Source organism: Vanellus vanellus (genome assembly GCF_965231255.1).
Source record: "Vanellus vanellus genome assembly, chromosome: 7".
Classification (NCBI taxonomy): domain Eukaryota; kingdom Metazoa; phylum Chordata; class Aves; order Charadriiformes; family Charadriidae; genus Vanellus; species Vanellus vanellus.
The window spans coordinates 9037273-9061358 of NC_138912.1; the positions used below are offsets into that span (position 1 = coordinate 9037273).

Sequence of the window (24086 nt, forward strand, 5' to 3'; positions counted from 1 at the left end):
TTACTGCACATACAGGAAGATCTGTTTTTTGGATTTAGGTGTCCTTCATGGCTTTAACACTGCCAGATGGCTGAAGACCCCTGGAAGCCAAAGCTTGGGAGCATCCCCCTCTGTTGAAACCACGGGAGTAGAAGATACACGTTGGTACTATCTGCATGGTGGAAGACACGAAGTCTATCGTGCTAAAGCAGCTGGAGGAGGCAGAACTGTGAAGTGCTTTTGCTTCAGTGCTATAAATAAATGTACTTAGGAATAAACCACCATTTGATCAAGCATATACATGGTCTACTCGGAAACCACGTGATTTCATGTAGCATGAGCTGCAGCATTTGAAATAGTAGTTCCATGTGTAGAAGGATACAGGAGGTCACTTTGCCCAATGTATGCATGTAGTGTGATACCAAAATAATTAAAAAATTAACATTTAAATGGAGAGCGTCCTATCCCCCACAAAACCAGCATTCTTTTCCAGTGACTGCCTAGCATATTAACACCACAACTATTGACAACTTTCTATATGGTGTTTGACAAAACACAAAACTATAATAACTAAGAACCGGTGGTGAATGCTTTTTAATATCATGGGTCTTGTGCCCGCTCGTCATTTTTGCACAAATGTTCGCAGGAGCTGGAGGAAAAAATACCATGCGTTCTTCATCTTAACAAACTTTCTTTCATTGATTAACGCGGTGTTTTATGAGACCTGAAAGAACGAAGTTAAATGAACGAGAAGTGAAAACTTATGATGGATGTGTCCCTCATAGCATTTAGATCTTTTCCACTTGATTAAAAATTCCTAGTTCCTCTTCACTGAATTGTTTAGTTTTTTAGCAGTCTCTGTCCTGATTAAAACAAATTAGCATCAAAGATCCCCAGCTGAATGAGGAATCATTAATTGAGAAACATGCAATGCTCCTTAATTACCTTAGAACAGCCAGAGAACAAATAATCTTAGGTTTCAAAGGGGTTTGCACGCACTGTGCACCGTGGGCTTATTCTCTGTGTCTGCCGGAATAAAAGTAGACTCGCCTATACCATTGAGGGATATCAGTACAAGCCTCAGTAAACACATTGTAGATTGTTTATCTAAAGCGAATAAAAAAAAAATAGCACGGTAATGGCTGACTGGAAGAGATAGATGTTTCAGTTTATTATGTTGATCATAGCTTTCAATTTGCTTTGCATATGCCAACATTGACTCAGAAAGACTGAAAGCTCTTCACTATTGATACAAATTTAAACGCTTCTGGAGCGTTTTACTCAGAAGCACCTAACAAAATGTCAGACACGTAGGTACAGAGAGTAACTGCGCAGCTTGAAATAGCAGACAAAAAGGCAACAAACTTTCATAAAACCTGGCTCAAAAGGAATCCGAGGAATATTTGCTATTCCTTGGTTGCTTGTTCTTTGGTACACAGTTCTTCTGACTGTTGTTTTTTTAAGCTATGACTCAGATTCCACAGATCAGCACAGTTAGTGCCAGCCTTCACAGGAGAAGGAGTAACTGACTTTTTTAAGGGCACAATATACTTACTAATATGAATATCTTAACATTTGTTTTGCTTCACCAGCTCATAGAAGAAATCCTGCCGACAAATGTCACTCAATAGCACTGAGTGTATTCCTGGAGTGGGGCTGTTATTTACATTGCTTTGGCACGAAGGCTAATCCAGAGAGTGTTGCTAACTTAGAAAGACAGCAAAATTAAACGCTGCGCAGAACTACCTGAGCTAGAGCTGGGAACAAGCTGGCTTGTACCCGTGCCAGTATCCTGTGCCCTCCCACGGAGCTAATTAGCTCTGCGGAGCAGTAAGCTATCAGCAGGGGTGCAGTACAGTGCTGAGGCAGCGATGCCCTTCTGGTACCCAGCCTAACTCGCCCAGAGTTAGCTGGAGAGATCTGCACCGTAATATCTTGTGCTATATAGGCACACTCTTACCATCTCTGGCATATAAAAGCCTGATGCAATGTTTTACAACGTATGTAGTTGACATAACACGACGATCCCAATAAATATAAACACCACAGTAATAAATTGAAAACAGAAAAAAATTGAGAAAAAAAAAAAAAAAAAAAAAGAGTCCCTACACCACAGGAAAGCTCTGGGCTGGCTCCCACTTCCTACAAACCGGTGCCGTTCCGCTGTCATCAATGAATTTTTGCTGACACACCTCAGATGGGTGAATCTAAGATGCGTTAAAGAACCTGATCTAAATGTTACGTTCTAGCCTTAGTACTCTGGCACCTGAAGGAGAAGAATGACACATCCAGCCTCTTTTGCTAAATCCACTTTGCTGGATCCTTTCTTCAGGCCATAGCCACGATTTTCTATCTAACTGGAAGCCTGAAGATTTCAAAGATTTCATCGGGACTCATTCTTCTCCAAGATAACTACGGATGGTATCCGCTCACACAGCAAAAACCCCTTTTTAGCTACAGTCTATTTAAAACTAGAAAGCAAGGTCAGAAAAATCCTCACGCCCCTGGAGGACACTGCTCTATGCGGAAAGATATCATACACATTTGCAAGCAAAGACATAGACCTTGAGCCAAACTAACACTTCTATAGATGAAGAACGTACATAAACGTGTGTGTGTGTGTGTGAGCACAAGTGTACCGTTTGGGGCAAATATGATTTAGATTAGCACTTTAATTTGGCTGTCCTCCTGTGAAACAGAACTTCACCTCCTCACAATCAAACAAGAAATCAGAAAGCAAAATGTCATGTTGTTTACTGGTTTAAGTTTTACTTATTTAGAGTTTAGCGATGCCGCTTTTGTTGTTGCTGAAATAATAATCTGTACGGATACAGCTACCGGTGCCCTTCCTGTTGGCCATCATTCTTAGAGTCTATAAACCCAACAAGTTGTTATTCCCAGACAGCAAAACTACTGCTTGCGCATTGCACTGTCACAGGAAGACAAATAAAGAAACCTCTGCAATTCTATGCTGTTTGCCGTCAACGCAAGGTTTTGCAAAGCAGGCAAAAGCCAACCAAGCTTCAAAGCGCTCCTTTTGGGTTGGTAATTTTTACAACAAAGGCAGTTTGTTGTAACAGAAGGTTGAGCAAAGACAAGTTAAATCGCAAGTTCTGAATGCTGCAATTTTGAGCCACACAATTTTAAAGGCTCCTTTTGCAGAATGCATTAGTTTATAAAATAAAATAAATAATAACATAAAGTTTACCATTGGTAGTATCAGTGGGTCAGTGGTGAAGAGACCATAAAGATGTATGTTTTTCTTTTGATGGGACTGGCAGAGGCACAGTGGGAGGCAAACCGTATAAAACGACAGCAATATGATTAATTCACTTAAAATATTTAAATTTCTCAAACGTTCCCCCCTGGCCCTGTAAGTATTGCACAAAACAACCCCCAGATCTACAGTGCTACCGAAATTAGGCAATGGTTTAGCACACCCGCTCTGGCTAGAGAGTTGTCTGGATCTTGATGTAACAGAATACTTTGGATGCATGTGTGACTCCAAAAGCTCTGCTGGCTGTAAAAACCTGGGCAGGCTGAAGGAGTGGGGTCATATTAAAGTAATATTGCTTGGATTTCCAGGCTTTTTCTTCTCAAGGAAGCATAAAGTCTTAGAAAACACTTTAATAAGTCTTGGGCAAGCAGATAAAATGGCAGAGGTCTAAGGAAAGGATGGAAACTGAGGACACAGAATGCTTTGACTGCGTATGGAGCAAAAGAAGCAAAAATGGGGGGGAGGGAGAGGGGGACTGGGAACAACTGGCTGGATATCAAAACTTCCAGGGCCTATACAGGAGACAGCCTTGTCCCATCAGAGTCAAATTAAACATTAAAATTAAAAATTTTGAGGGGTTTAGCAATCCCTGAGTAGCAGCTAAGGACAAGTTTGAAGCTTTGGAGTATTTCTATATGAGGTGCACAGAGGATGCTGCTACTAAGTGCAAGATGATCATAGATACAGTAGGAGAACTGCTGAAGAAACCGACAGCATGCTTCCAAGAGCAAAGATAAAAGAATTTGGAAAGGAATCTGGATCAGTATGCGGCTGGACCGGTTTCATTGCAAGATTGAATCAAAAGAAAATGCCAAGAGAAAAAGCCAATGCGAAAGACAGTGTTTGCATGGCATAGTGGAGAGAATGGAGCAGAGGAGGAAAGTTAATGCCTGAGAAGGCAGAATCTATGTCGGGAGGAAAGGGTATAATTTGCTTGCGAATCTGCTGAAAAATGAAAATCTTTTCAAAGATTTCAAACAAGGAAGTTACAGAGGGATGGACCGGAGTTGTTTGTGGAGCTCAGTTCCGAAGAGATCCAAAAAGCAATTACAAACCTTTGGGAAGAGCTCGGCACCATGTGCTGACAGGGTTGCCATTAAATTATTAAAATCAGGAGGAGGTAAATGAAGCCAAAGGCTGTACAGAGTAATTCTGTTGTTTTCAGATATTGGAAAAAGTTTCAGAGCAATGAAAGGTGGTTTTCATAAACGCGATGTAAAAGCTAGTGTGGAGCCTGTCTTTTTCTTAATCCATAAAGCTCTCTTGGAAGGCTTTACTTTTTTTTATTTTCTTTTATTAAATAAAACAGGAACAGTTCAATAACACTGGTGGGGATTCTGGAAAAGAGTACTACCAAATATTAAATATTTTCATGAGATATTTGATAATATATAACACTATAATCAGAACGAATACTCAGACTTACGGATTTTAAGAAATCTTATGATGGTATATCATGGCCTTCGAGTTCCATTTGAAGAATTTATAACTTCTAAAACATTTTTAAAAAGGCATAGTTACTATTTGCAACGGAGAAGATGGTGCATGAAGAGGGGGTAAAATCTCTGGTATATTTGATATAAATGAGGGATTAAAGTATGGAAATGCATTATCCCCGATATTCTTCAACATGGTTAAAATGGTACAATCACTGACATTTTCAGACTACAATGAACATCACAATAGTGGAGCACCTTTGGGATCCTACAGTCTGAGCAATTGTGAATGAAATAGAAGGTACTGTACAAAGAATGGCTACTTGAAAAAGATAAACAAAGAACAAACAACATAATATCGGACATCTGAGAAGCCTGATTAATCAAAGATAACAGTAAGTTGAGTAGATTAGTAAAATGATTTACCAACAATAGGAAAGTGACCTCAACACAAGACATTGAGAGCAAAATCTGTGACCACTATGGTGTGAAAAGCCACAGAGTACGAATTATTTAATATCTGCCAGCAAATGTTTATTTTCTTTTTCTTTTTTTTTTTTAATTATGCCACAAGTTGTGGTAGATAAAACTGCAACATCTAGCACTGTTAAATAAACTTGATACTAAATAACTTAAATATACTTAGCACTCATACAGTGAGTGTTATTTTTAGATCACTAAAGAGCTCTGAGCACTCTCTAAACATTAATTAATTAGTCTTCAATATTCCCATGTCATTAGTAAGGTTAATTTTATCATTCCCAAGTATTCAGTTAGGAAACTTAGAGCAGAAAAATGATTTGCAATATTCCAACCATCTATTTAGAAGCGGAAACAAAATTACCTGTATTAATACATTTAGAAAGAGTTTTATACCTGACCGTTTGGCTCTTTGTGCTTTGGGGTGGGAAGAGGAGGCTTGCAGGAATATTAACAGATTTCATTTCTGAGAGAAAACTTCAGGACACAAACAATTTGGGTGCAGTTCTGTCATAAGAACATCCATATTGGTTATCCTAAACATTATGTTCCAAAACTGTGTTTATTTTTTCTCGAGAATATTTTATAACTAAATATCATAAAAGAGCTTTAGGACTTCAGATGAAAAAATAATTTGTCCTTCATGTTAACCACTAAAAATTATGTCATAACAATGACTTTTGATAAATACCAACCTGGAAAAGAATGTTATAAAAAGACTCAGACCTTCAGTGGAATAAAATGTTTAAGATATCTTCTAGGTCTGGAAGTGTATTTGAAGAGCTCCCTCTTATTCTTTTCTTGCTTCTTGTCTAATAAAAGATCTTTTAGTGAAAAGCACTGCTAAAATTAGAAAATGCCATAGCTAAGCATCGTTTTGATGATAACATAGAAAGGTATATAGTTATTGTTCAATGAGTAACAAATTCTCTCAAATTCCAAATAAGCTTTCTGTATTATTAACTATGACCTTAGCATGTAAAAACTGCTACAGGAAAATATAGTAAAAAATAAAATATATAAAAGGATGGAAGACACTTACCTCACTTTATGCACTTAGTCTTGGACATGCTGAAAATACTGATAGGTAATTGATAATAATTGATAACATTTCTATACAGTGTTTCAAACAGGCCTCTATATCCTCACTCAGAAGGAGAAATGTATTTAAGGTTTTATTTCTGTAGAAAATGCTCATTAGTATACACATAAATAACCACTGATTCAATTAGTCTTCATACTATTCAATATAATACGTGAAAATATGTGAGGAAAACGAGAGAATGTTCTGATTTAGACCAGCTGCGAAACAAATTACAAAATTCCATATATATACACACATATATGCTTCCTGACATGGTTTGAGTCTTCTTTTTTTTTTTGTCCATCATTCCCACTCTTGCTTTCTTATTTAAGAAAAAGGAAGTTTTTAACTTATCAAGAGGTGCAAAGAGATGTTTTTTACCAAAACACGACTGAGCGTCAACTTACATGACCAAGGAGGCATCAATGAAAGAAAGCCTGGAGTAACGGCCCTTTCAGCTTCACAATGATTTCAGAGGGTCACAGGAACTTCAACTACATATAAAAGATGATTATTTTTTACATCAGAAATACCTGTAGCCATAGAAATGGCCACACGCAGCCATATAGGCGGCCACATAGAAACACAAGCTTTCATTCTGAAAGCGAAATACCATTAAATAAGGAAAAGGTGAAACAACATAGGGCCCTGAATTATACAAGCCCAGGTTCTGCATGGCCTGCTTTTGCCAGCTTTGTTCTTCTTCCTTAGTAATTAACAAGTAAGTACAGCTGAAGACAATATGGGAAGTTCTGGCCACCTGTTGACTACAGTAGTTTTGCTATTATTTTCTATAAGCACCTAAAATAGCCTCAGGTATTCCATACTTTAGAGACAATCTGAAATAAGTATCAGTAAACTACAACTTTTCAGGTAATGCTGCACCTTAGAGACTAAAAAAATTAAGTTAATTTATTTAATTTTCCCCAGTAATGTCAAGTATTCTGGATAGGACAACTTTGCTTAAAAAAAAAGAAAGATGGTTAATTACCTTTAACAGAGACTTTTCCTTTATTGTCAAGAAACCTTTCAGATGCTTTTTAAAAAACTGGTAATGAAGTTAGATACATAATGATTTTGTAATTTAGAAGAATACTATGAAAGTTATGATGCATAAAGACCTAACATCTGTTAAAGTGATCCCAAACTAAAATTCTTACCATCAGGATTCCAGCTCTCCACATTAGATTATTTAGAAAATAATTATTGCTGCAGATTTTACACATAACAAATTCCACGTCCCAGTCTGAACTTGCCCAAATGTTTTTGGTTTGGGGAAGATGGGAAGGGGCTCTAACTATAAAGAAAGCAGTCAGATAAGAAAATTTTCAAATCAGATGAATCTGAATGTTCCTAATTAATGGTATCTTCATGCCTTAACCCATCTAGAATTTGGCCTTTTTTTGAGATATAATTTTAGGAGTGGCAACATAGAGATAACCAATTTTTTGTAGAGGTAAACCAGCATTTCGTTACATTCCATAGGAACGCAGTGAATGGAAGCAAGTATTTTAAAGCATTAATAATATGTGCACAAATTTGGTTCAAGTATTTTCAGGACTTTACATAAATATTCAAGTACGGAGAGGAACTGAAGGAGTGGTGAACCCATGCTCCCACGGACAGGCTGTCTCCTATTTTGAACAGTAATTTGGAGCTGCTGAATCTGCGGACTGAGGGGGTAGAGGTGGAATCCTGACAATCAGAACTTCACTGGGGCTTACTTTCCAGAACAGTGCTTAGTCATTTATTTTCCATCCAACATAAATCACATTAGGGGTAATACAGGCCATTCAACATTTTCTGACCCTAAGTAAGAGTTCAAAAGTTAAACCCTAGAACAGAGTTTTAAAAAAAAATGGCTTTTTCATGAAGCGATCATAATGTGACAGTTGATAAAACATTTCATCTGATGTACAGTGGTCATTATTAAAAAGTTTACACTTGCTGACAACTAACAAAATGTAGTTATCAGACACTTTATGCTATTTTTATACCTTTAAAATAGAAAGCTGTAACAGTTACTCTGCAACTTTGGTTTGAGATGTGTTGGCAAAGTATTTACGTGTGGCCATTATATAAGTATTTTTATTTTTTTTTAATTATTATTATACGTCTTTAGTAATTTGCATGCAATCGGAGACCCTGGGAAAAGAAAGATACTTTACGAAAAAAACATTCTCAGAGTGCATGAAAATGCTGAATGATCCCATGACTAACATGCTTTTCTCGCACAATTAAAATAACATCTTAAACTGTTAACACAACAAAATGGCTGATAGCTATTTGCCCACCTTCAGTGTTGCAATAAAATATTTTAATCCCTTCAAAACTCATACCTGCTTTTCAAGCAATGGTCAAACTCCGGTTGAGATACGGAGGAACGTGTTCCTTTATGAGTGAGTACAGTCAAAACTTCTCTACAGGACTACACGGTGTTTCTGTGTACTGGGTTTCCAGTACATTCACAAAGCACACACTGTATATTCTTACGTGAAATGTTCAGGTTGAGGATAATACAGAGTTTGGAATATATTCCAGACAAGTGGTTCTTTCCTTTTCATAAGTGTATGCATCATATAAACCAGTTCCATTGGTTTATATTCATTTGAACAGATCGACTTTAAAACTGACAGAAAGGGTTGTTTTCAAAAGACCATTCTTTTCACTAATCTAAGTAGCACTGATTGGAAGTTCCCAACAGGAGCTTTAAAAATGAATTTTTGAAGTTTTAAGATATAAGAGACTGAGGTCAGAATATGCAATAAAACTCACAAGATTGTGATGGCATTATTTTAGGATAATAATCTTATTTTAAGATATGAAAATACTGAAACAATCATGCCAGCATAAGAAATAATTATACCATAATTCGTAAGTGCATAATTTATCAAAACAATAGAGCAGTCATGGTTAGATGCAACCTAATATTCCTGTATAAGATATAACTACATACTGTACAATCGTTCCTTTTTATAGTTATTTTTACATTTAGTCCTCATCCAAATTAAGCTGAGTACTTCTATGTATGAATGGCGTTACGAAATAAACACAACTCACAACAGGGCTTTATTACCGCTACCGCACCACCATGGCATGCAAGTAACTATGTAGTCAACTATAAACAGTAAAATGTCATCATCTTCCTGGAATAAAAAGAACATGAAAAATACAGATATAGTAGTAAACATCAATTATCTTTTTATATCTTTCATATTTACCAAAAGTCTATTGTTACATGAGGTGTTTATACCTCTGTATCACTCTCCTGTACTAGTACGGTGGCAAATTTGGAGTTGAGAAACTATACTTTCAACAAGCTTGTACAAAACTACTAGTTTCATATTATACTGCAGTCAACGTGTAATGTGTAAATGAGAACATGACACATCTGCTACCTACCCCTTAGCATTTTCTTACTCTTTTGTATACTTATGAATTTTGAGTAAATAAAAAGACTGAGGGCCATTAAAGCTGTTTGCTAGGTTGTCTGTTGTGGTGATCAAGCCCCCAAAAGACTAATGTTCTATAGAAAGGAAACTCTTTCATCTGCTTTTGGTTTCTGAGTACTGATGGTGTGAGGTTCCGTACTGGATGTTGGATTTGAGAACCACTGTTGGAAGCAACTTGGATTTCGAAATACTTATCTTTTTAAGTTTTGTTATGCAGGGTAATTCCCTAACTGGTGTGAACGTGAGGACGAGATGAACTTCCGCAGCTGGGAGAACAAAATCCATTCACACTTTATCAAAAAAACAGGGTCAAAGTGCTGACTGGGATTCATTTCTTCTGTTTGGAGGTCAGGACAATATATAGATACTAGCAAATTTTGGTATTGAAATGGGAGCAGGTAGAATAAAAGCAAGTTAAGCTCTCCTTTGACTTGCAAACTTGGAGACTCCTTTGAAAAAAACAGAGAACATTGTTGCAGAAGAAGCTTTTCCATGCTTAATTAATTTTGCTAATCAGTTAGCTGGCATGGAGGACCCACATGCGCTCTTTGTAAAATATACCATTCAGAATTCAGAACAGACTCTTGGGTACAGAAACATGGAAGCCCATCCGTCACTCTGCTGCAGCCCAGATTATGTTCCCGAGGCTTTTGCAAGGTAAAGAAAAGAAATCACGGAAAGTTCAAATCAAGTTTTTTGATGGAATTATCTTCCAGATATTACACGTGGTGTTCTCAGGTTACACCTATGCTAAATTCTCAAGCTGCCTACCTGTTTCAGGCAATGATAAAAGAACACCTAGATCCAAACGATCCTCTTTAGTTCCTGCTTGCTGGAAAGAAATCTTAATGCTGATTACAAGGAAAGAGGTGTACAATTCTCATTGTTACATTAAGCTATACAAAAATGTCCTTTAGTTTCCTGGAATTTGCTTAGTTTTCAATTATACGATTTCCTTCTACATTACAAAACAATGTACAGTTTTTCCTAGTTCTGTTCAAGGATTTTCCCTGCTCTGATATGTTCAGGATCAAGAATACCGGGTATTTTATTTCATATTTTGTTGAAATCGGAATCCACTCTTTTTATTAAAGCTCATCAAACACACTCATACCTACCAGAAGCTTGTTCTGCTTCGGGGTGTAGCAGGCTGTGGGACTACAACAGAGCACAGTACCTCATATGTTCATTCATAGATTTGCCTCCATAAAACCTGAGGCTGTAGTATAGCTTTCAATGGAAGCCATTTAAAAGGAAAACATTACAGAATATACAATAGTAGTTTTTGAATCTCAGACACAAGTTCCTTGACGCGTTGAAAGATGATGTTTTCGATTTCTGACTCCCGAACTCTTATCTTTACAGTCCGCAGGCTTCTGTTGTGAAATGTCTATCAGTGCACTTGCAATTGCAAGACCTGTAAGATAAATAAAGGAAAAACAAATTTTAATGCCCAGCTTTCCTGAGAAGAGTTCCAGAGCAGTGTGATGGTTCCTCTCATGCCGAGTTTTTGTACTTTCTCAGAAGTGATTGGCTTCATTTCAGGGTTAGATAACAAGTTCTCACTTTCTAAAATGCTACCTGGTAACAGTGAAGAAATGGACAAAGAAAAAAAGTGCAGTTAAGGCACTAGACTGGAAATCAGGAGAACTGAGTTCCGTTTAAGTCTTTTATTGTTTTGTTGCGTGATCTTAGCATCACCTCTCTTTAGTTCCTTGGTTATGTGGAGCAGCAGCTCTCTGATGTGGATTTTCTCTTATAAAATGTTTGTGCATTGCATTTAGAAATGGATGAAACTGTCAAATCAGAAAATAAGAGAGAAATGGAGACCAGAGTTAAGACAAAATTGTACCCTTGAATATTTCCCTTTGCAATACACATGCCTTCCTAATTTGGACGTATTCAGAGGTTAGTATTTACCATGAACAGACAGGAAAATATCTTTCCAGAATGCACGGATTTGTGAACAGACAGTGAGCCGTGACGGTGTTGGCCTGGATAAATTCTAAATGTTGACAATTCACCAAAACTCTTCTTTTTCAATTTCTGGTTAAGCTCTTGATATTTCATGACCTGTTATAATCTTAATAGGGTATTACAGAGGGCATGGACAAGCATTCTTAGAAAATTAGTAGCTCAAGAATTTACTCTTCCGTTTACTTGTTACTGCGTACTTGCTAGAAATTGCGGACTTTTGCTGAAATGCTGTCATTGACAACACACTTAATACACGGTAGTTCTGAATTTTTAAATTCACACTGTCAATATTGCAATGAAATGGATTAGGGTTATCCACAACATTTATATGTGCTACTGCACTACAGCTGCCATAAAACCCTGACAATTACATCTGCAAAACCACATCTACTTATACCCATAATGTGGGCAAAGAAGGTGCTGGTTCTCCATATTGCCCAATACATCTCAGTCTCTAACCAATAACAGTACTACGCCACATGGAAACCTTTGAAAATACTTTTCCCCACATTTAACAGGCAGACCTATTTTTTAACTCAGGCCAATATCAGTTTATTTATTACAGAATCCGATTTTGCCAATATTTTTCCCGCTTTCCCTCATTATAACACTAGTCTACAAAGAAACCGTGCAAAAAACATTTTTCACTTACAAGTGTTTCTACAGACTTCTTTTTCAGTATATGATATGCTGTCAGATTTGGTTCAGGTTTCCAGTATCCTGAAAAAATCTGTGCTATTGCACACTGTAACTCTACCTTTCTTAATTCACAAAAATGTTGCAAGAATCAATTAATGTGCACACAGCTTTCTGAAAATACAAAGCAGTATACTGTAAAATGATAAGTACAATTATCATTGCTGCATTTCAGGATATGTAAAAGCCAAGATTAATTAAGTTGTTTTTCTCACATACACATATATTTCCTAGCATAAGCTAGCGATGCCTTAAATTGGAGTTTGATAAATTGAATTTTTAAAATCTTTGAGACACTTTTAAAGTACCAGCAGTATCCGGTATTAGCAAATTCAAGGATAAAACCTAAATAACGTTTTGATAGTTGCTTACGTGCGATCCTGTCTTTAGCAGCTAGGCTTAGGGAGTATGCTAAATGGAATGAATATTATATAGGAAAACAGGTTTTCCATTTTTTATAAGCTATTTTGAAATATACTTGGATGTGTGATGCTAATCTCACTTTCCATAACAATTAACAAAAGGGAAGAACTATTCCTTTCAAATTTAATGCTGCATACTGGGATATACTGGCATGCTGTTAGACTTCCATTAAATTGGGTCACTCTAGAAGATCATTTTTCAAAATGTCACACAAATCATCTGATGAAATTCGTTTATTATGTTCTCTATGCCCAGCATAGTTCCTTGTTATCAAAGCAATACAATTAACCGGGGGAACAATTCATTATTTCAGACTGGCAGTCTAAAGGAATTTCATTTACCAAGTCAAGCTGACGCACAGACACTGCAAGCAAGCAGAATTTACATCAAAATACAACAGAAGATTTGATAAAAATGCTGTGGCTTAAATATTCATTAACCCCCCCTCCAACAACACAATCCCTTTATTTTACAGGTTTTGGATCTAAACAACAAATGTGAATGCATTTATAGGTGTTAAAGCTGGAACTGCAAACCGTAGAGCGTTCCGTATCTGTTACTTCAGTGTATAAGTTATTTCACTTACTCACCTTCCCTGAATGCTGCCAGTTAAATATCCTACCTACCGTCCGAACTGGCGTTTGCCAAACCAGAACATGGTCTCTGGTGGCTTCTGACTCGACTGAGGGGGCAGAGAGGAACAGTGGAATCACTAACGGTCCCACACGGACAATCAATGGGTCACCTTTAATAGTCAAATTTCTGGGATTTCAAGCCTAGCGCAGAACCGGACCTATTTTTAAGTTGAGTTTGTTTTTCTACTAAATGTTATAGAAATAACCTGACCTAATTCTACGCAGCTAAAACAATCTCTAGCTTGTTTTAAGGATATGTATGGAAAGATCATTAAGCAGTGAGCCCGGTCAAATACGTAAGTGGAAAGTATATTTTTGTAAGAGATAATTGCATCCACAATGAGAAAAATACCAGAGAATGCAATATGAACTTGGTTATCTTTAGCAAAACTATTGTCTTTCCTAATGGAAGTTAAATGGTAATAGTTTATTCTCAGGAAGTAAGTGTCTAATCATAAAATTACTGGTGTGTGAATTTTTTGTCATTTTTTTTTAACAATTATGCAAAACAATTAATAAGTACAAGAATAAAATACAGCACATCAAATGAGATTGCCTCGAAAAGCGCGTTCCCGATTTATACACAAACAGCACTTTAATTCTGCATTTGAACAGAAGCATCTGAAAAAGTCATTCATTTTGAGATGCTCTCCTCCCAGTCTCTGTAAAAACAGGCAGTACTATATATTTTAATTTTGCAGCAAAACAGCTTCATTAGGCGTGAAAGGTTAATTGCAGGTTTAAGTGCAGTTCAGGGAACAGTGCGCGGGTCTGTAGTGAATAGCACAGTCTGCTACAGGAAGGCTGAGTGCTATAAACTGTTTGCCCTGCTGAAATGTTTTACTACCTCATTTACTAACTGTCTTCTTTTACTGCTTGTATTTGTAGTTCTTCTAAACCTTTAATAGCTACAGTTTTATTTCACTGTAATCAGATTTAAATGGAAATACCCATGCTGGGATGTTTAAACGTTTTCCTCTGATTGTATACAGCTATATTTGAACGGATGCAAAGCTACGCTATCTCTCAAAGTAGAAAAAAAAAAATCCCTAACATTGAAAAAGTTAGTCTTACACGCTGGCGTGCATATTTAAAACCTTTTTTTCTCCTCTATTGTTCATTTTAATGAGAAATGCATTGGGTTCTTACTATCCCCTTTGTTAAAAGTAAGGGAACAAAGAATGACCTCAGATTCATGGTTAGGCAGGTAAGTGGAAATGCTTTTTTCAATTTAAATATGTATTACTCGGAGATAACGTTTGGCTAGATTTCTACGTTTGATTACATTCTACACATTTTCATTGTTACACAGAATCAGATTATTCAGAAAGCTGAAGACAATAAAATAACTGCAACTTGGGTAGATCAATTGGATTTGTTCGATATTTTAACCAAAATTATAGTCATTGCTTAAGGTGACCTTAAGCAACAAAAAATAAAATGACAGCTGCCAGCCAGAGAGACTTAAACAGAAAAGACTGGGTAAACGCTATACTATTAACGTAATAGCGTCACCCTTCAGCACCCAGCAGTCTTTGTGCTACTTCCATGTGTTGATTCTTTAACGACCCGTTACTGTACATGTACACCTAATAGTGGACAAAGTCATTTTATCATAAAGGATCTGTTATTCTAAGTCTTTCCGCTGCAGAAGACGCAATGCCCATGAATATCCCTACAAATGGATCTAAGCAGTTTGAAGACGTACTAAGTGATGAGAATTACAGCCTCCAGTGCCTCGTGAAGACGACCACAGCACGCAGCGAAGGCAGCGAAGACAATTTCGTGCTCATCAATAAAACTACCCGTTATTATGTAGGGAATTTTAATGAGTTCTGTCATTTATCATTATTTCAAGTCTATAAAGAAGTCTTTTGTAAATACACAATGTATATTAGCTGTGTATAAATGACATTTATATACAAACCCACCTTGTTTAATAATGTAGTTTTGTATTATCCATTTCTTAATTTGATCACATTCACATAACCTTTACAAAAGCATACTAGGACTGCATACAGTTATTCTTCATAGGAATATTCTTCATGTAGAATATAGAACTGCATAGAGTTATTCTTCATCTAGAATATTCTTCATATTCTTCATGCGTTAGCTATAGTGTCTATAATGGTGGAAGAGCATAACTTTCAAGAAGGTTGTTACTAGGCAAGTGTTTCTGAGTGCCCCCTGAAAAACTTCTCTCACTTTCTGTGAGACATTGTGCTAGGAATATTCTTATTCGGTTTAGCTGTTGGTAAAATCTTCCCGATTGTCTGGTACTTCCTATACTTTTCCCGTTTTCTAAACAAAACTTAACTTTCTCCAAGTGGACTAACTCGTGATTCATTTTCATGGCTGAAAAGGCCAGAATGTCGTTTCGGGTACAAACTCCTGTGCTATAGATCAAGTCATGTGGGGAGATATCCAAAAGGCACGTAAAATGGAACCAGAACAAAACTTGGGTTTCAAAAGCATGATCCGTAAAACCTTCTCCTAAGCACATACAAATCTGATACTCAAGTGCCTACTTTCCAGGAGAAAAATTAAAGAGTCATCTGAAGTTCAAGACTGTACATGGCCAGAGAAAGCACTGTGTCTCACAACAGAGCTAAGTTAATTTCAAGTTCAGAAAATCGTTAAATCCTTTATGTGTATCTGAGGGTCCTGATCTGGCAGGTTTGCCTAGACAATATCCAGAGATCACAGACTTGGCCACAGAAAAAACCAATCATAAGCAACTGCCAAGAAGAAGTATCTTCATAACCTGTCATATTGAGTGTTCTTTTTTTATTGGAATTAGATTTTTTTTTTTTTTAAAAGGACAAGCTGACAGCCCCTCAAAATCACAAAGTTTTTTTATGGGCTTCTCTTCCTGTTTGGTGCATGGATGTATATTTTAAGGTGACACCGTTCTTACTGTGGGAAAGATATATTAAGCAAACTAAACTAACTAGGAAATTACTTTGCGCAAGTAACCCCATCTTTTTTTTTTTTTTCCAGTGATAATTTTCGCTAGATGGGAAGACAGCCAAGACTCCAGGAGGTGTTTTCCTTTTCTTATGCATATAACTTAATTAAATAAGTAAAATATGAGACAGAGCTTAAACCATAACAATAATAAACTAAATAATGATACTGTGGAATTAAATAGCCACACACTAGTAGAGAGGAGATGTCATGCTCCTTTCTATTATACCCTTGCTATTTAGTAGTAACAGCTATCTATAGGGGACTAAGCAACTCTTATTCCCAGAATAGACTTATAAATTACTTGCTGTCAGTTTGTGGGAAATGCAGACTATACAATAAAGGATCTTTTACAAAACGCTCAGCCTTTCCCAATTTTTCTCATTTTGAAAAGGAAATGGCCCTACATATTTGTGTGAAATATTTGTGCTCTAAGGGGCCGGTAGTGATTTTTTTTTTTGTACACGGTCAGACAGTTTCCCCTTCCCTTTCAGTGTGAGATATCTGTAGTTTAGTCTGTTATCCAGGTCTGTACAACATCTGGTGCCTTTAAACTATCCAGCCTGCCAGTGGCTAAGACAGAGCTTGGGCTGTTTGGTCTCTCTGGTATGGACAAGCAGGGATTGACTACACACTGTGGGAAAGCTCTTATCTGTTCAGCAGGTCAGACAAACACCACTCCGATGAAGGGGACCTAGTGAGGAGTTGGAGACACTATGGTAGTGGGATTGGTGCAAGCCAATGGGGATTAACTGAAGCTTTTTTCTCCCATCCACTTTTTTCAACTCAAGCCCTCCTGGAACACAAGAATCATAGAATAATAGGATCATTTAGGTTGAAAAAGTCCCTTAAGATCATCAAGTCCAACCATTAACCTAATGCTACCAAGTCCACCCCTAAACCATTTAAATACCTCCAAGGGGCGGTGGCTCCAACACTTCCCTGGGCAGCCTGTTCCAATACTTGATAATCCTTTCTGTGAAGAAATTTTTCCTAATACCCAATCTAAACCTCCCTGGTGCAACGTGAAGCCGGTTCTTCTTGTCCTATCACTTGTCACCTGGGAGAAGAGATCAACCCCCACCTCACTACAACCTCCTTTCAGGTAGTTGTACAGAGCGATGAGGTATCCCCTGAGCCTCCTTTTCTCCAGGCTAAACAACCCCAGTTCCCTCAGCTGCTCCTTCGCTGATTACTTTTAAAAGGAGCTAATATGAGATTATTGCGTTTAGCGGGATGGTATCAGCAGACCTGTGCGCCAAGCCAACCTGTGGGCCTTGCCCAAGGAAGGCAGCACAGATGGAAGCGGAAATGCGCTTACCTAACTAGCGGGAGAGGAAGACTGAGACAATGGCTGACCTGAGCTTGGAGAGGACCTCTCATCTGAAACTGCATAAGAGCTGATAGGTGGGGAAGAGTAAGTCATGGCAGGTCTTGAAGATGAATAATTATATTTGAGGCAATAGAGAAAGGGAGTACATGGAGCTGCTAAAAATGGTATTTGTGATTAAAAAAAATAGTCAAGAAAAAGATCTGAAATAAACATGGTAAAGACAGCAGTTGTTCAATGTGGCAGTAGTTCCGAAGCAGGCTGCTTTTGTTTTGGCAATGGAGAGGGAAGACGGTGTCTTGGGGAGGCTGCAGCAGCAGAATTCAGCAAGAATTCTGGTGGCCAGGGTGCAAGGAAACGACAGTCAAAGAATACCTGGGCAAGACCGGAGGGACAGCAAGGGTAATAGCGTCATTAACACAGACTCAAGGGAAAACTGGAATACAAACTAATATGAAGAAATGTAAAACATTGTGGGAATAAAAAAGAAACTACATTAAACTGGTTTGTGACCTGAACTGTTGGTGAAGGGTAACCCAAATCCAGGTGTATGCAATACAGACTTCCATTAAAGTCAAAACACATGCATTTTCTGCAAATAAAGGAATAAACTGAACTACAGATACTTTCCCAAGAACTCTGACACATTACTTCATCAAAAATTGTTTAAATTTGAAGAGTAAAGCGCACCTGAAGCTACGATGGTTAAACAACATTACTAGGTATATTATCTGTTTGTTGGACGCTGTTCCTTGGGGCTTTGTGATAAAGCTGGTTACAGATTTGTCCAGTGATATTAAGAATATGACCGACTTCACAGACTAAAAAAACATAACAAAAAAAGAATTGCAGTTGACTGCTGAGTCAGAAGACAAATCATTCTTCTCAAAACCTCTTATTGACACACTTTAGATATGACAATACGCTTGGGGAATGGTTACATTTAGACTAGTCTAGTAATAGCTTCTAAAGCTGCAATCATTATCAGTACTAAATTTCAATTAATAAAGCAGGCATCACATTTAGTCAGGAAATGTATTCTTCCCGCAGAACAGCAGAGCTAAGAGAATTAAAGCATTGTGATTTTTTTATCTAAGAAGTTTTACCTTGGCAGTAGTTACAGACGAGTGATCTATTGTTAGACCATTATTTTATTGCGTTATTGTAATTTTTGGACCTTGGACCACAAAGGGTAATTACAGAAATCTGAGAACGCCCCTAACTCTTCCATTGCCTTTCTCAGCACGGCTTATTTTATACAAAAATGATGCCAGATTTTTGTGTGCAATTTTTTTTTTTCCTTTATATTAATAAACAAGCAACAGGTAATAACTGCATGAATAATTATGCATGTGAACACACTTTCTCTATTCTCTTGAGTATAAGTTGCAGAGTCTCAAACAGGTGTATCGGTAGCAAAATATGTTTACATTTTTAGGGGAAAAAAAGCAAATTTATAGGATACATAACGTTTTCGGAAAGCTATCAATCAAATACATGAATGGCAAATCACCTGTAATTCACAAAATAATTGTTATTTGAAGTTATTAGCAAAACAAGGGTTTTGGTTTGATGGCTATTAAAAACACCTAAAAAGACATAATCTGCTCGGAATGCGTGCAAACCTCATGCAGATTAATTCCTTGATGCTCTCCCACTGCATATTACACATCATGTGTTAAAATGCAAGTAATTACACAGGTTTCTATAATGGACAGTAATATTTGAAACATTTGGATTTTTTTCCACAGAAACTATTAAATTTTCAGTTTGATTACATCTCCTTTTCATTGAATCATTTCTCCATATGTTATGAAAAACATCTCTATTCTTGTGATGTTGTGCAGCCATTTAATTTGTTTTCTAGAAAATCACTATAAACTAATTTGCTACTCTGCAAGAATTTGGTGAGATGCATTAATCATGCCAGAATCTAATTTGGTCTTGTAAACGCATTTCTGTAGAAGAGAAAAAAAATCTACTTGGAATACCGAAGAAGCACTATTTTCACTTACTTTTAGCAATACATGGGTTAATATAAACTAAATTATAATTGGTTTTGTTTAGAAGTCGGTATCACAGCTGTGACCCGGTTGGGGTTAGTTTATGAACCTCTCTATAGTAATTAGACACATTTGGATTGCACAAGCCTACTCCAGACCAGTACACTTGAGGTTACTTGTACAGCGTTATTTCACTCTTTGTCTCTGTCTTCAGCAATCTCCTTTTCTGGGGACCGTGTGTGCCAATCAGAGAAAAATGAAGATGCAAAATCTGGAAAAAATGGTGAGCTTGAGTTACAACATTTTTAAAGCTTTTTACCCAAATCCGTTCATGCAGTCGGACTCTTTCACCACTGTGAAGCCTTCCTAAACATCATGAGTAGGACGGACACCTGTGAGATGGAGATTTATCGTCTGTATAAACAGGGTGTGATTGACACTCCATTAATACAGTGCTGAACTATAACTTCATGCAATTAAGCAATCAGAGCATCTGCCCGTGTGTGTGTGTGTATGCATATATGCGTATGAGTATCTGGGAAACAGAGAGAAGGTTCACACGAAACCAAGCGATCAGGAGAACGGTTAGAAGGAGAAAGGGCAGAGATATTCACTGGGGGTCGCTTCCCTCCAGAGGGGTCTTACTTTCAGGGGTGATTTAAAGCAGATCTCTTTCTATCTGTAGAGGAAATCTGGGGTGATTGACCTCACCAGGTGAAATTGAGTTTTTGTGAATACTTCCCTAATGTTCCATCTGGGTGATAACGAATATTGTCAGATTTGCAGCTTTACTGCTCTCCTCTTCAAGACAAAACACACAATCTTAAAGACTTGAGGGCTTAAGGGCCCAAGAGGGGCCAATTCTGCCCCCACTGGAGATAAAACAATACTCCTTACATGATCATTTACTTTCAGAGCAATAATCCTCAAAGATGCTGCCTCTCACTCTTGCACCTTTATTTTGCAGGTGCTGGCTATTTTTCCCACTGTCAAAAAATTTATTTAAACCAGAAAGTGATGAGCGCATTCATACAAAAAAAAATAAAAATGATTACAGTTCACCAGAAATTCAATGGGACTGTGGGTTAATCAGAAGCAGGCATGCTATCTGCAGTGCTTTCCCATAATCCGTTCTCACTTCTAAGTTTTGCTTTCCAAGGTTGACGAAGTTGGGGACTTGTTTTCCATTTCCAACATACTGCTGCAATATACCCTTGCTCCAGCCACTGTTTGGCTTGTAATTTGGTTCTGGCCAAATAACAATGCCAGTTTTTCAGCATTCTGCCGATTTCCACAATTAGACATTCAGTACATCCCCAGCTACATAGCCAGAAGTCACTCGGACAAAACAAACGATCTCGGGAGTGTAACACAGAATTAAGTCAACAGGACAGAAAGCGTGCCCAGAATTTTGAACCATATTTTGAAATATTACTGAAGTGACAACTTCAGGGTCCTCAGGATCTCTAACATAAGGGTATTTGTAGTTTCGGTACCTATTAATGCTTAAGGATAAGGAAAAAAGGGGAGGGGAAAAAAAGACACACATGCCCTGCTGTCAATATTAGGGTGGTTCCATCAGCTTTGATTGATTTTTATTAATTCTAGCTGAAAAACTTGGTGAAAGGTTGAAAAGCACAAACCGTTAAAAACATTTAAAACCCCAAAGATTTTATACAAATAACCTACTATAATCCTGGTCAGCACTGAAAGAGTGTAATTCTGAATGCGATTCCGGTATGTACAATCAAGCTATACAGGTACTCATTTATTCTTTCCTGAATCTTCTATATTACACTGAATACAATATATTATGACTTTAACATGCAAAATGACACACGTAGACCTGGTTACTGTCAAAATGTATGGAAATAGGGTTCCATTTCAACGACTACACGTTCATAATTGATTACATACACTTGGTCCTGAGCAGACAATATAGATAAATATCAGTGAAATCATAGTAACAGAGCACCATATCTGTTTGTGTGACATATGCAGGTAGAGCAAATCCCCGAAACTGCGAGACAGTAACACTACAGCTGTGTATCACTGAAAAGATATATGCCCCAGGCACGCTCCCTAGTTGCTTCCTAGTTTGGAGAGGAAAGACTAGAAAACTGGCAGCTTGTTACCTAGCTCTGTGAGTACTCACACTCCAACAAGTAGCACTCGTCTCATTTGTCAATCCCATTATAAGATTTGAAAGAACTATTCTGGTACAAAGATTACCAAACTATGACTTTTGCCATTTAAAACCTTCCTCTAGATGCCCCTTTGCATCTAGAGGATGTAACTGGAAAAAACTGAGAAAGAATCATAGGATCATAGAATGGTTTGGGTTGGAAGGGACCTTAAAGACCACCTAGTTCCAACCCCCCTGCCCTGGGCAGGGACACCTCCCCCCAGCCCAGGTTACTCAAAGCCCCATCCAGCCTGGCCTTGAGCACCTCCAGGGATGGGGCATCCACAGCTTCTCCGGGCAGCCTGGGCCAGGGGCTCACCACCCTCAGAGTACAGAATTTCTTCCTAATATCTAATCTAAATCTACCCTCTTTCTATTTACCTGCTGTCCTTTCCCCTTCTATTTTTTCCCATTTTCTTTTTGATCACATGTGAAAAACTTGGCTTCAGTTGTCTCATTTCCTGATTTTCTGTATTTCAATTATACTTTAATGGCTATATATACAGTGATGATGATACAAGAGTGTGTTGTGAATGAAATCTGTTTTGTACTATCCCAGCTTCTGAGAAGTGCTACAATTTGAGTTGCTTTTTTTCCGTAGCCTCTGAAGTGCCTTCTATAATATAATAATATAATAAACCTGAATCTGCTCTCCCCTTTGCAATGCAATCCAGCATTCTGTTCCCCATAATGCTGCTACATTATGATTTGCAACTATAAATAATTATCCTAAGTTATAAAGATAAAATATAAAACTTTAAAGCAATACCATTAGACGCCATACACTTGAGACTCTGAAGCAGCCATAAGCAAACATTGATTTTCATAAAAAAATAGAAATGAAGGTGATAATGAAAAGCATGGTTCCTGCTTAGGATTATTTCGCCAAAAGCTTGATGCAATCTTGGGTGCAAAGAATGGAAATAGTAGGTAATCAGTGGCAAACTGCACCTTGTTCCTAACAGGTGGGGCACCAGATTTTATGACCTCTATCTCAAAAGGTGAGGAGGGGAAATAATACAGTTGTGGGAATGGGATTTGACAATGAGTGAGGTTCAGTAATAGAAGGTATTATCCCCCAAAAGAGGAAGCGTCAGAGACAAGAGGGACTTATCTAAACCTCTGTAATGCTTGTGTCCAGATGTGCGAACTCGTAAGTTGATTTTTATTTCTTCTGTCTTGCCTGGACAAGCATTCAGTATACCGACAGTGGAATATATAGGATTCCTGGCTTCTTCCTACATTATTTTTCACTGCCTTCCTTCCAAATAGCTCTCCATTTTCCATTCTTATTTTTGCTTCTTCTTGTTCTATTAAGCTTGAGCCCCCACATTATTTAACCGGCTTTACGAAGTACTTGTTTTTCTCTACCTAGACTTCCAATAATCAGGAATTCTCTTTGTGAATCTGATGTTAGTTACCAAAACCAGCCCAACTCCCCTCCACATTCTTTCATCTGTTTGGGTTGCACAAGTGTGAGGAGGTGGTAGCATGGCAGGTTTTAAAAGCTGCAAACCTCTTAATAATCATTTATATTGTTTGTCCTTCTCCTGACTTCTCATTTTAGTGGGCAATTCTTTTCCAGGAAAAAATACAAACGTCCACTATTTACAAAGACAGATAAAAATAGCTGTTCACATTTGAACTGTGATCTAATTATTTCTTTAAGACCGATGAAGTAGGTTGGGAATAATCTAAATACAGCCAGCCTTATTTCATTATTTCAGTCCCACGTGCGCTTTAAGAGCAATATTTACTTTAAAGATTTTAAAAGCTGTATGTTAAATAGTGCACATTTTTAGGCAACTTTTCATCTTTGATGTCTTTAACTGTGCTTGCACTAATCATTCTGCAAAAGTGACAGAAATGTGTTTTTCTCACTGGGATTGCCTCAAGGATACAGCTATCCTTAGTGCCAGTGTGAGACGTGCATGAAGCTGCTGAAGGTCTGCAGAGGCTGAAGCAGTGTGGTTTAGGTCCTCTCCAGATCCACCGAGATGGATTCTAAGGGGAGGGAAGCAGGGCCAAGAGGGTCTTGCAGGAGCAAACGGGGTGAGGTACATCATTGCTGTGCTCTGCTGAAGCCGCATACGCTCAGTAATTTAGACAACTGAGTGCTTCATCTGGGACAAAGTCATGATGCTGTCTTTACATTTTCAGCT

General features: G+C 37.6%; 1 protein-coding gene across 1 annotated transcript in view; it reads right to left on the reverse strand.

Moving 5' to 3' along the window:
• Positions 1–11000: 11000 nt before the first annotated feature.
• ATRNL1 (attractin like 1) overlaps positions 11001–24086 on the reverse strand; it is a gene marked incomplete at both ends in the record, with an annotated part of 535835 nt that continues 522749 nt past the window's right edge. The window contains one exon of the mRNA XM_082486299.1: positions 11001–11125. Coding sequence (XP_082342425.1) covers positions 11001–11125 — 125 coding nt within the window. The remainder of the gene's footprint in view (positions 11126–24086) is intronic.